Source organism: Telmatherina bonti (assembly GCF_933228915.1).
Source record: "Telmatherina bonti genome assembly, chromosome: 24".
NCBI classification, from domain to species: domain Eukaryota; kingdom Metazoa; phylum Chordata; class Actinopteri; order Atheriniformes; family Telmatherinidae; genus Telmatherina; species Telmatherina bonti.
In genome coordinates this window covers 19,128,131-19,141,103 of record NC_136633.1, presented here as the reverse complement: position 1 = coordinate 19,141,103, position 12,973 = coordinate 19,128,131, and the positions used below count along the sequence as shown (strand labels likewise).

General features: G+C 40.3%; 1 protein-coding gene across 1 annotated transcript; it reads right to left on the bottom strand.

The window, feature by feature from the left end:
- Positions 1–1,182: 1,182 nt before the first annotated feature.
- LOC306774123 (uncharacterized protein) lies at positions 1,183–9,957 on the bottom strand. Its single transcript, XM_079264106.1, has 5 exons — positions 9,698–9,957; positions 4,191–4,337; positions 3,456–3,570; positions 3,276–3,306; positions 1,183–1,820 (listed from the first exon to the last, which is right to left on the bottom strand). Exons 1-5 carry the CDS (start codon positions 9,726–9,728, stop codon positions 1,545–1,547), a joined length of 600 nt encoding a protein of 199 aa, XP_079120232.1. The 5' UTR covers positions 9,729–9,957; the 3' UTR covers positions 1,183–1,544.
- Between the last annotated feature and the right edge of the window lie 3,016 nt (positions 9,958–12,973).

Below are 12,973 nucleotides of genomic sequence, written 5' to 3'. Positions count from 1 at the left end.
ACATTTGATCTTCAGGTTTTAGTAAAATTATGAAAGTTTGATCATTTTCACCTTTTTTCATAAAATTGTTCTTTTTCAGTCTTAATAATGACATCATGAATCACCATTTTAAAAAAAGGAAAAAAAAAAACCTTGGCTGCTAGTTTTGATCATGCACCATTTGAAATTAAAAAAAGAACACTACAAATCACCATTCCAGAGAAAACTTAGGCTTTATCACCAGCCTGCCTTTCTAATTGATCGCTGAGGGGATGGATTTTGTAAGATTTATACTTTTTCTGTCACATTGAACAAAAAGCTTATGTTGGTGGTGTTAACTACAAGATTTGTAATTTAAACTTCCACTGTAATTACATTTTTACCTCCATTAAAATGAATAGGGAAAAATTTTACTTTAAGAACTCTTAATTATTAAAATATAATCAATCAAAAAGTTAACTCATTTTAAAGCCTCTCTCGCTTTCTAAAAGACATTTTATGATTAAACATTTTAACTTAAAAAGTAACATTGGTAACACTTTATTTTGATAGTCCATTAGTTGACACTCTGCAAACTATCAGAAGATATTTAGTTGCATGTCAACAGTGTATCTGTTCCACAAGGTTCTTTTAACAGACAAGCAACATGTGTTCAACTCACTGTCAGCAGACTATGAGTGCATTCAAGCTGTTTAAAAGATTTTACTAAAAGTTTCTCTGCTGACTATCATTATGTTTTATGTCAACAGGTTATTGAGCAATATTCAACTATCTGCAGACTCTCAACTTTTTAAAAGTTGATTATCAATTACTCAGAATTAATCTCTCAGTTAAAAGTACGTTTTGTCTCAACATATGTTTAAGAGCATGATAGTACATCCTCCTCCCTCAGTGAACATCTCACTCATCAAATGTAACTAGTCTATTCTCTGTTGAGTGTCAAGTAAAGACTAGATTATTTGACAATCGACAGATAAGCAACTAATGTGTAGTTGACTACCTGTTTATCAAATATTATACAGATCACGATCAACAGGCTATCACTCAGCATTCTCCACTAAGTGTTTTTAGACATGGCTTAGGACTATCCAATTACAGTGAAAACAGTTTGGTGTCAGTAAAAGGTTAATAAAATATCTACAGAACAAAACAGAAAATAGTAACACCTTTATAAACGTAAAGTAAAAGAAACACAATATAGGCAGCATATTACAGAGGGAAACATCATATATATGAACCAACTGCAAAACTTTTTCAGTATTTATACAATATTCAGGTTAAAAAAAAAAAAAAAAAAAAAAAAAAAAAAAAAAAAAGCACTTGCAGCACACAAGTCTTTTACTGCTCAATTCAAAATATTCTTTAACTATGTGGTTATTTCCTTGAGATATGGTACATGGACATATGTCACTTAATAAAAGTCAACACCAACAAAGGGATAGTCTTGTCGATGCTGAAACCTACTTTTTAAAAAGGTCAAAATAAAATAAAAACATTCAGCTATCTTGTGCATATTTAGATGGGTTTTTTCAGTCAATGGGATGAGCTGCTTTTTGTTTTTCATATCATTTATCTTCTCTGACAGTTAAGAAACTTTTTTTTTTTGACAATTTGGCCAGATTCAAGAGAGTATGTTTAGCTCCCTTAAACTGGTCAAGTACACTTTTGTCAATGTAAATTTCAGCGATTGCTGCTGTGTCCTTTACAGCATTCCTTAATACCCCTGTCTTCTTAAAAGCTTTCGTCATCCTGAGGCCTCCTTGGATTAGTTTGAGGACACGACGATATCGCCTCACAACATCTTCAATGGTTGACACCGGAAAGAAAACAAAAAAAAAAAACTAGAAAGCACTTATTTGAATATACAATCACAGATTTGGCTGGATGACAAAGCAGCATTTTGGGTAAGGTATTATAAAGATGAGCAATTATTTTCAAACGTTTAAATGGTCATTCAATTTTTAAATATTTCATGCAACTATGCTGTTGTCTTTGAAAACAAAGAGCCTCTATTTTTATTGCGTTTACCAGTACCTGGAAATAACACATTTAGAACTTCTAAGAATTTCACTTAGACTTTTCACTGAGAGGCTTTCCCACCTGACTCTCTTCCTCGGTCTGTCAATTAACACACTAAGGTGACGTCTCCATAGATCCCAAACTTTTTCTGCAGTGCCCCCTTTTCATCGACGACAATAATCCTGAGCCCTCCCTCCCGTCACATGAACCACAGAAACATACTAAGAAATGCGTCTTTAGTTTTAGTGGCTGTATTGTAGGTAACTATAATTAAAACTGTGTCAGTACTATTATCCATTCTTCTTAAGTGTGAAACATTTTAAACCAGAAATCTCTGCAAACTACTTTAGATGAGTGGAGTTTTCCATGAGATGGATGCTGCTTTAGTAAAACAACTTTGCTATTTATGATAGTTGGTTTGTTTATTTCAAAAGTAACTTGCAGGCTCAAGTGATGTTGTAAATTGTTTGGCTTCATACTTCATGCTATTAGATAATATTTTTGTACATGCAAAAAACTGCATATTCTCATTATTACTCACCATTGATTATTATTACTAGTCAAGCAGGAACAAATATGTTCCATCATAGTTTGTTCTATTTTACTTTTTTTACTTTACTTTATTTTACTGTACTATTTCTTTTTTTGTTCTATTTTACTTGAAGTCTCTCTTGTTGATTTATCATAATTTCCTATGAGTACTTTACAAATTCATCCAGTATAAAAACTCCCAAGTTTTATTTAGCCTTGCCGTGATCCCCTGTGATAACTCTGGGCCCCCCACCCCCCAGTTTGGGAACCACTGCCATAGATGAATCAACATAGTGGACGTGCTGCACACAGCACTTGCATACTGTTACAGTTTTAATCACCACTTTTCTTATCACCAGTGTCATCACAGGTAGCATAAAATCTAAAATGGTCCCACACAGCAGACTGAAATGATGCTGAAGCATACTCTAACTCTAAGCCTCTTTTGTCTTCACCACTTGCCATTTCCATGACTGACCTGGGTGCTGCACTTGACACTACAACCCCCTCTGCCCCTTAACTGAGTTACTGGTGCAAGGCTTTTTGTGCATGCCCTTTTCAAAACATCGGTAGATGAACTCAAACATGATATCAACAATATTTTTTTTGTTTTAATGAAGTGCTAGCTCTTTTTCCCCAGCCAAACGCTACACGCTGGAGATCCGGCACAGTACCGGAAAACTTTAAGCCCTGTATACTGTATATTTGAATACAAATGTTCCTATGCAAACATCATGCCGACTTACAAAGCTTCCACACATTTGGTACAGCCCTGACCTGAATGAGCACAGCAAAAGTCTTTAGTACACTATACCTCGCTCTCCTTTGCCCTTTGACCTCTTTGCCTTTTTGCTGTTTTTCCTCCTTCTCTTCTTGCTTTTCTTTTGATACTTCTGTCTCTTCTTCTCTTCTTCAGAAGAAATCACTGGAAATCACTGCTGGAGTCAGTACTGGAGAAGGTGCTGGAATTTCTGCTAGACTCAGTGTCATAGTTTAACTTAGTGGAGTCGTCTTCATTATCACCAATTTCTATGTTCCCATCTGTGAAATGACAATGACAAGCAAGTTTGAAAACTTTATACAACTTGTTTGCAAATCCCTGTGCCTTTTAATGATTTTAAATGTTCTGAAATAAACAGTTTACAGTCTGACCTTGTCTAAAGAGCACCTGGCCTAAATGTCCATAACTAATTTTACTGATGGTAACTGGCATTTTATACTTTCAAGTTCTGTAACAATCTTACTTTATTTTTTATTTAAGCTTTATTTTACCAGGAAGGCCCACAGAAATCAACATGTCTTTTTCAAGGGAGACCCACTACCTACCACAACATTAATAATACTCTTAACATAATTTTTTAAACCAGGGCATTCTTTATTAACTAAAAGCAGACCTTCTTTTCTGCATAACGGATAGGATTAAAATATGTTCCCAATCTCATATTCTCTTTATAGCAGCTACTACTACATTTGTTAATTTTTCAAGTAAAGGAGGACATGATTTGGGACAACCACTTGCAATCTGAACTGCCCTTGATTGTTCTGGAGGTCTTGTAATCTTACATACGGTAACTACAGACATACCGTTGTGGTTGAATTCTATTGAAGCCACATAGGTTCTTGAAATCCTTCATGTAAAACTCTGATCCACTTTTACAAACCAGGCTCTGCTGCAGATTTGGCCTCAAGCTGCTGCTTAAGCAATCTGTTTTCCTGCTCCAGTTCATCCACACGAGACTGCAGCATCTCAGCCTTTTTCTGACAGAGAATGTGTTGTTTCACAGGCTTTTGTCTTTCCAGGTTACCAGCTGCAACATGAAATGATGAATTAAAAATATATGTCAGTAGGGTAGATGGGTCAAACCTTGTAGGCACAGAGGCTTTTTTAAGCATTATATATTTGATCAACAAAACAGGCTACTGAGTGTCAGCTGGACACACTCAGAAGAATGAAAATGAAAATCTGCTCATCAAGCAACTGCATTACCTTGCACCTGCCAGGCAATAAATCTCAGAGAGCCAATCTTTATCAAACACTGGTCTTTTCACACATGTAATTTGGTTAGTTTGGTTAAAAACACACTAACTCTGATTTTTCAAAAATCAATTATTCATGAAGTTACTAATAGATAACTTAGATTTATTACAGTTTTAAGTGCACTTAAAGACACACATGAGAAAATCCTGGTTACTGTCAGGTTTGTTACGTTGTTAAGTGGGAACACTTGAGTGTCTGGAGCAGACTATTTAAAAGAGCAACAGGAGAGAAGCAGGACAAGGACAAGGATGGAGACAGAGCTCCTGAAAATGGAAGAAGATGATGGCGATGATGACGACGACGAAGAAGGGACCGCTGAGGGGCCAGTGACGACTGGTCCCACCGCGGCTTGGTGGTGACAAGGCGGAGCCTGAAGTGCAGCAGCCGGTCTGGACCCTAAGGCGCAGCTACTCAGTCCTGGGCCTACGGATACTCCTGGCCCAGGACCAAGCGTGAGTAAAAAGGCTTAGTTTAGGGTCCTGAGGGAGAGGCTGGCTGCAGGGCCAGGTAGGAGGGTTGCCCTCTTAAGCGTGTAGACTGCCATGTATGCTCCTCTCTGCAGGTCCTGGTACGTGATGTCGCCGAATGGAAGGCTGAGAAGACGGGATCCGTCGCTGCAGAGAAGAGGACCACCCCAAGCCGCAAAGTGGCCATTTTAAAGGACATTTTAGAGGACTGGGGTTTTAATATTTTAATCTTTTTATCCTGTTTTAATAAACCGTTTTAAGATTTAGTGTGGTTGACTCTGCTCCCCCTGATTTTTAAAAGAACCAAGGTGACCAGGAGGACCCTTTTTTTTAACCTGTTTTTATTTTATTTATTTTGTTTTAACATGCCCCGACCACTGTTACAATGCTGCGGTCCCTATGGCTTCACTGAAGAGAAAACTCTGGAGAATGGTTTATGATAAAGAAACCAAAAAGTCCACCTTAAAGTTAATCAAGTGGCTGGAAACGGAAGGCTTATTGAAACGCAAAGTAAAATGCAAGAAATGCAGACACAAAATGAAGATGGTTACTTCCCACTCCAGGGACCATTACGTTTGGTAAGTAACGTGATGAATTTCTTTACATTTGAATTATTTGCTTTTACAATTGCACAGAACAACCATGTAAGGAACAGGGCATATTTCTGCAATACTTTACATTCTGAGTTAGGCCTATCTAAACATTTACATTAGTTTCCAAATTGTGTGCCATGAGGAGAGTCCTGGTATGTTGTGGGAATTTGTTCCAATTCAACACTGTTAAGGATTGGTGCTGACTGAATCCCTATAAAGAAACCACAATTTTAATTATTTAAAAGGTTTTTTTTGACAAATATGCCATGATGATGACCATTAATTTTTTTCCTACGGGGAGTGCAGACGCAAGAGATGTGGACGTTTGAGAAGAAGTGTGAGGACAAAGTCACTTTTCTCACAGTCACACTGCAGCCTCTTCATATGGATGAAATGCATACACAGGTAAGAAATGTGAAAGTACAGTATTATCCAACTGTGTGCAGAGTGCATTCAATAACATTTGCACTGCAGCACATGCAATTATAGTTCATTGTAACATGAAATTAAAGCTGTAGTGTGTCACATGTTCATGCTCATTCTGAAAGCATATGATATGGCAAAACTAACATCTCCTGCATTATTTGGAAAGATATTTTACAGGAACAAAAAGCTCTCAAGAGTTTTTGACTCTTGCTGATTTTGTCATGTTGTATTTTTGTTATACTGAGGTAATACAGTGTGTATTTCTCCAGTGTTTTGTTAGAAATGAAAAGTTTGGGCTTCTGAGAGGAGGTTATGGTGATGACAATACAAACAGACCCCAACGTGCAGGCACCAAGCTGGGGGCTGATGAGAATGCCCACACATGCTCGGTGCCTCTCACCATGAGCAACTCCAGAGTGGAAGAAGGTCCAGCCCCTCTCGAGGGTACTGGTTCCAGAGCCCAAGCCATGCGTCGACGTGAGACCAACTATATCTAGCCGGAACCGCTCAACCTCGCGCACAAGCTCAGGCTCCTTCCCCACCAGAGAGGTGACGTTCCATGTCCCTAGAGCCAGCTTCTGCAGCCAGGGATCGGACCGCCAGGATCCCTGCCTCTTGCTGCCGCCCAGCTCACATTGCACCCGACCCCTACGGCTCCTCCCGCAGATGGTGAGCCCACGGGAGGTGGCCCATGTAACCCTTTCGGGCTGAGCCCGACCGGGCCCCATGGGTGAAGGTCCGGCCACCAGACGCTCGCTCTCGTACCGCACCTCCAGGCCTGGCTCCAGAGGGGGGTCCCGGTAACCCGCGTCCAGGCAAGGGTACATTTATGCCCAGGTTTGTCGTCATCATAGGGGTTGATGAGCCGTGCTTGGTCTGGTCCCTCCCCTAGACACCTGTTTGCCATGGGTGACCCTACCAGGGGCATAAAGCCCCCGACAACATGGCTGCTAGGATCTTTGGGATACACAAAACCCTCCACCACGATAAGGTGACAGCTCAGGGAGGGGATCAACACATGCATGATATAGTTTAACCAGCACAGTCTACCTGAGTGTTGCTGCTGACCATGTCCATCCTTTTATGAGCACAGTGTCACATCTTCTGATGGAAACTTCCAGCAAGATGATGCACCATGTCACAAAGATCATCTCCAGCTGCTTTCTTCAACATGACAATGAGCTCACTGTACTTCACTGGTCTCCTTAGTCACCAGATCTCAGTCCAGTGAGACAAATCTGCAGCAACTGGGTGATTTTATCATGTCAATATGGAGCAAATTCAGAAACTGCATCATGTCACATTGTGCTTTATAGGGTTGAAAATGCTTTAATAGTCAAAAATAAAATGATAAAAAAATGACTAAATATAAAAATGTTTTATCATGTTGGGTTGCATGTTTTAGTTGTTAACGTAAATGTCATATTTCCAAGCTCCCTGAAAACACATTTTCCTTCAAAGAATCATCAAGGAGGTTTGTCAGCTGGAGAACCAATTTAACCTATCAACTTTAGTGTCAGATTAAAATGCATTTACAGCCTGATGACTGAAACCAAGGACAGTTCAGACATGTTGATGGCAGGAAAAAAAAAAAAAGAATGTATGTTCAAAGAAATATTAATTTCCAGTCATCACAACTGGTTAGCTGTAATGAGCTAAAGTGGTGTTCCTCAGGATAGCCAGCAGGGTGTTTAAGTGCAGTAAACAGAGAGAAAGGGAAGAGTGGACATCTCAGCCAATAGTTGTTGGCCAGAACCGGCCTCTCCAGGGTCCACTAAAGCTGCTGAGTCCTTGTGCTTGAAAAGTCCAGAATTTGGCTTAACACAGACATGAGTGATGCCAGCACTGCTGCAGAGGATGAAGAAGCAGGAAGCGAGTCAGTGATCAGATCAGATGCTACAAACTATGTCATGTTAGTCTGTATGGACATCATCCCAGAAGGACATGAATGCCTGAAAACAGTTTACTGAAGGCCACCAGTCCAAGAGCATGTGGGGCATCAGGTGGAAGGTGGAGGAGCAGAGGGTGTCTGACAGCCATCAGCTCTGTGACGTGATGGAGGACTGGAGGGAGACTCCAGTAACAACTAGTGCAGCTCTGCTGAACTCCATGTCGATGATGATGAAGGCTGTGCTGGATAATGATCAGGCAGGTGTTCTCACTCCAGTGCGTAAAGAACATCAGTGCTAAATGTTACCAAACCGCCACAAACTCCAGTAGGTTGTCATGGTTGTTAGGCAACACATCCACCAGTCGGAGTTCCATGTTTCTTCTAGTTTCAGACAACGGCAAACATGGTGACAGTGGAGGAGATCAACATGATGTATATTCTCAGAAAAAGACAGTAACCCCTTCACAGTCACCCCCCCCCCCCCAAGAAAAAAAAAAAGCCAAAAATGTCTAGAAGACATACCTAAATTAAATTAGATGCTGTTCATGAACCCTTTGGAGTACATTCAAAAGCACAGTCACTTTATAAAGATAACACTAAAGTTTTACCCTGAGCTTTCTTATGTATTGTAACCATAAGTTATTGAAGTTGGAACAGAAGGAAATTAAGTTTTCCCTTGTCTGAATTTTTCTTCTATTTTGTCAATATGCTGCACATGGAGAGATGGAGATATGGACTGGAAAATCAAATGTAGTTGTAGCATGAAGCCTTACCTACTACCAGTTAAAATTTGGTGACAAACAGCAGTCAAAATTATTATTATTCTATGGGTACTTTATTGTAAGTATGTTCAAATGGCCACCGTGGGGAGCACGTGGAGTCTCCAAATGGCCTCTTTGGATAATTCCAACTTCAATAAACTATATCTCCAGAACACTTCTACAGTCATCAATGACACCTCTAATGAAAGATTGTATCAAGAGGAATCTTGTTGTATATTCATATTTACTTTCAGTATTATTGAAATTCAGCAGGTGATGCATAAACACACTAAAAAGCTTATTTTTTCTAATGTGCATTATAATAAGAGTTAGAATAAGTTTTACGGTCATTTTTAATATATGTAGACAATATAATGCCATGTTATGTAAACTAAATGGAATCATAAGAACATCATAACCCAATTTACATATTTACATTTGTGGGTATTTGTGTTTTGAACAACTGTCTGAAAGTGTTAAAAAAAAAAAAAAAAGAAAAGAAAAAAAAGAAATTGGAGCAGAATATGTAGCTTTTATGATTAGCAGGGGTCCTGGCAGTTGGAAGGGCAGGAATGTAGATTAAGGTGGTGTATTATCTGCCTCAACACCATGCCAGCTTTCCAAACCTTGAGTTGATTATACTCGCCTGCTAGGTACTGAACCGCTGAGTCTCTTCAATAACTGGTCTTTTTGCTTTCACGTACACTTGGACTGAACGAAACCCGCATGAACTGGGGGTCTTTTGTTTAAGAGCAGAGACCAAGTTTTCTAACAAACCAAGTCCCACGTCTTTAGCAGACCAAACAAAACCACTGTAAATGCGCCAACAGTGAGAACGTAAACAAAACAACGCGGACGCCCCCACCCCCTCCTCCCCCCCATCCCGACGCACAAAGTAAACAAGCACCCCCTCCCCCAGCCCCATAAACGACAGAGTTACTTATCTAAACAGCTTAAACACACCATAGCTGCATGGAGAAGTTTGTGCTTACTTTTCATACCCTTTTCTTTCAGGAACGGCATCTTCTTCTGCAGTCAGAGACGTCTTCCTCGGTAAAAAAAAAAAAAAAATCATGTCCCTCCGTGTAAACAACTCCACCTCCTTGCGGGTGCATTTCCGTTTTTTTGCAATTGTTCATAGAGAAAAAGAGCACAAAAAGGCTCTCTGCTTTAGCACACGGACGCACACAAGTTGTTGGAAATGTTAACGCACAGACTTTCTGAAGTCATTTTACATCCCACACACAGAAGCTGCACATTGCCGTGATAGGAATTTAAATGACTATACAACAGTGGTGTCAGAACTGGCAGAGCTGATAGGCCAGGTCTGGAAGCGGAAAAAGTACGTGATTGTCCCACTCAGCGGATATCATTGGCTAGGGACGAAACATGACTCAATCCAGTTGGTCAAAAATGGTGTCAATCAGAAGAGGAGAGCATCATGTGTATCATGCATCATGTGTAGTTTTATTGAAATAAAATAAAAATTTAAAAAATAAAAAAAAATAAATAAAAAAAAACACACATACACCTGTCTGTTAAGAGGATAAAAGATGGCAGCAGCTACGTTTTCAGCACCAGAGAGCAGCTGAGAGGATGCTGCTCAAAAGCCCATGGTAGTCCACCTCTACTGGCACACCAGGAACCTGAACCCACCACCTCTGTAACCACTAGGCTTCATCTCTCCCAAATATGAAGGTTGTGACATTAACCATGCAACACTAGAATATTTGGAGATTAGATGGTGGTGGAAGATTAAATAATATTTTGCGTTTACACATTTGTGCAGATAAAGTAAAGTAGTGATGTGATACAGATGTAGTACAGCTGCAGACAACTATACTACAGTATTATAACACTTCTGAGAGGAAATGCAGTTTAATTTATGGTGATCAGCAGCGTTATGAACTCGCTCTCTGCTTGTCATCACCAGGAACATGGAAACAGATAATCACGTACTTATTTTATCATAATCTGCTCAGACTGTCGCGTCGGGTAACAACCCATGCAATTTAAGATCCTTCCGGGCAAATAGAAGACGCACAGATGGCAACATGATTACAATTTTTGCACCACCAAGAATTTGACGAGAGCTAATGCCACAAGAGGGAGAACTAGCAACCCAAGTTCCCCTACCTTGTTAAGAACCCCCTGTTTAAAAACGACACAATGAGCAAAATCTGAAACAAGGAAAAATCACACCACTGCAAAACATATCCACACACATGCAATATCTGTTCAAGGAATGCCACACTAAAAAAAGGGAAGGGCATGAATACATTGGGGAGAGGTCTGGCCAAGCAGCCCACCCTCGTGTGGAGCCAAACTCAGGGCAGCAAGAAAAAAAAAAACTACAAAAAAAAAAAAAAAAAAAAAAAAAACGAAAAACAATGTACTGGTCAGGCGCTTGACCAGTACAAAAGAAAGGAAACGTCAGTCCAAATACCGTTCCCTTGGTGCATCGGGGTCCTCCGTTATGACGTCCCCACTTCTAGGTATTCTCTGCCGAGCCTTCCACCATCCCTCGCTGATCCCCACAGCTGTCAGGAGAAATGTTGTTGGAATAATGAGCATCACCCAACACTTGTGCTTTGTGCTCAGGCTGGGCGCATCCCTTAAATATTTAGTGAGCGTTAGACATCCAATTTCTGCCCCAGTCACGACGTTGCCACAGGCCCCTCAGCCTGAGCTTCTCGCGTCAACCTCCTCGGCGGACCCGGTAACTGTCATGGGAAAGGTGAAGGTGATGGCCTTACTGGAGCCAGGCCGCCTGAGCCAAATACCTGCATTTCGCAGCCAGGCCACACACGTCCCTCAGGAACAACTTAGCATGCATTGAACATCCAGTTCCTGCCCTGATCACTACTGCATCGTCACAATCCTTGGTTCCAGCTGCCAGCCTGGATCTCCTCAGCCATTCAGGTCCTCCTGGGTCGCAGCAGCTCCGCTTTCCTTATTCCTAGTCGCAGAAAAAGTCTCACTCTTCTTGCTGCTCTTTCCATTTATACTCTTTATATGAACTCCCAAATCAGCTGGACTAGGCTAATCCTGATTGCACACAGCTGATGTCAATAATCAGTTATTAGAGTCCGTTCACTGCCAACCCTTATAGCCCAGTTGGAGTAACATCCTCCCTTAAACCAAAGAAAGGGTCCTTGTGGGGCTCACACACACACACAATAAGAACTTTAAACACAATAAGTAGTGTCCCATCACCACATGCACACGACATATACATACACCCAAATATAATACACATGATCTCCCCTCCGATATTATAGCACACCTCTAATTATCTGCAGAGCTGATTCTAGAGGCTCCTGGGACCCTCGGTAACATTTGATCAGGGCCTCCAACCAGCATTCATCCCCATTTTATAAAGATATTTTATATGAATAACAAGAACATTTAAATAAAATCTTTATGGTCATGTTGGAAATGCCTTACATTTTTCAAATCCAACTTGTGGGTTTTCTCTGCAGTTTCTAAAGTTTTTCTACTTCATTGTTTTTTATTTTCATTTAACAAAAGAAAAACGGAAACCACACATTTTTTCTTGTTCAGACAGAAAACGTCATCTCTTGTTTGTTTCCATCTGGATGGAGAGTCCAAGAGGTGGAGGCGGGACCATTAGGGAGTTCTGCTTCGTCCACCGGAGTTTGTACAGCAAACTCTCCAAAATGTGACTGTTCTCTAACAGGTTACAGGTTCTCTAATTGTTGCTATGTGGTGCCTCCGATTATGTTAAGTTGCGTCTTCAGGCTGCCACTAAGTTCATCTCTACCATCTGTAGAGATGAATAATATCTAATATCAGTAGAAAGGTGTGTTCACACCTAAAATGTCTGGAAGTGCCATTGCAGTGCACGAACATAAGCTGCTAAATACCTCATAAACAGGGCTGAAAGTAGTTTTAAATTCTTGCTACTACTGTTGCCAAAGCCTTTAACTCTCTCTCACTTTTTACATTTTATAATTGGAAAGTCGAAAAGCCAAACAAGGGGGAAAAACAGGGTGAAAGCCCTGAGGAAAAGAGGGAGATACCAGGCCAAGGCTGCATCCAGCATGAACTAAAATACAGCACAGCTCAGTTCAGAAACTATTAAAAATTAGTTCAAATTCATTTTTAACAAGGTTGTTTGTTGCAGATCTCTTTTGTGAGCCAGACTGAGCTTGTTACTGGTTCTGAATGAGCCATTATCCTCCGCCATATTTAGTGGCGGTACCACGTATCGCCACTAAATCTTTTAGTGGTACTAGTAGTACCAT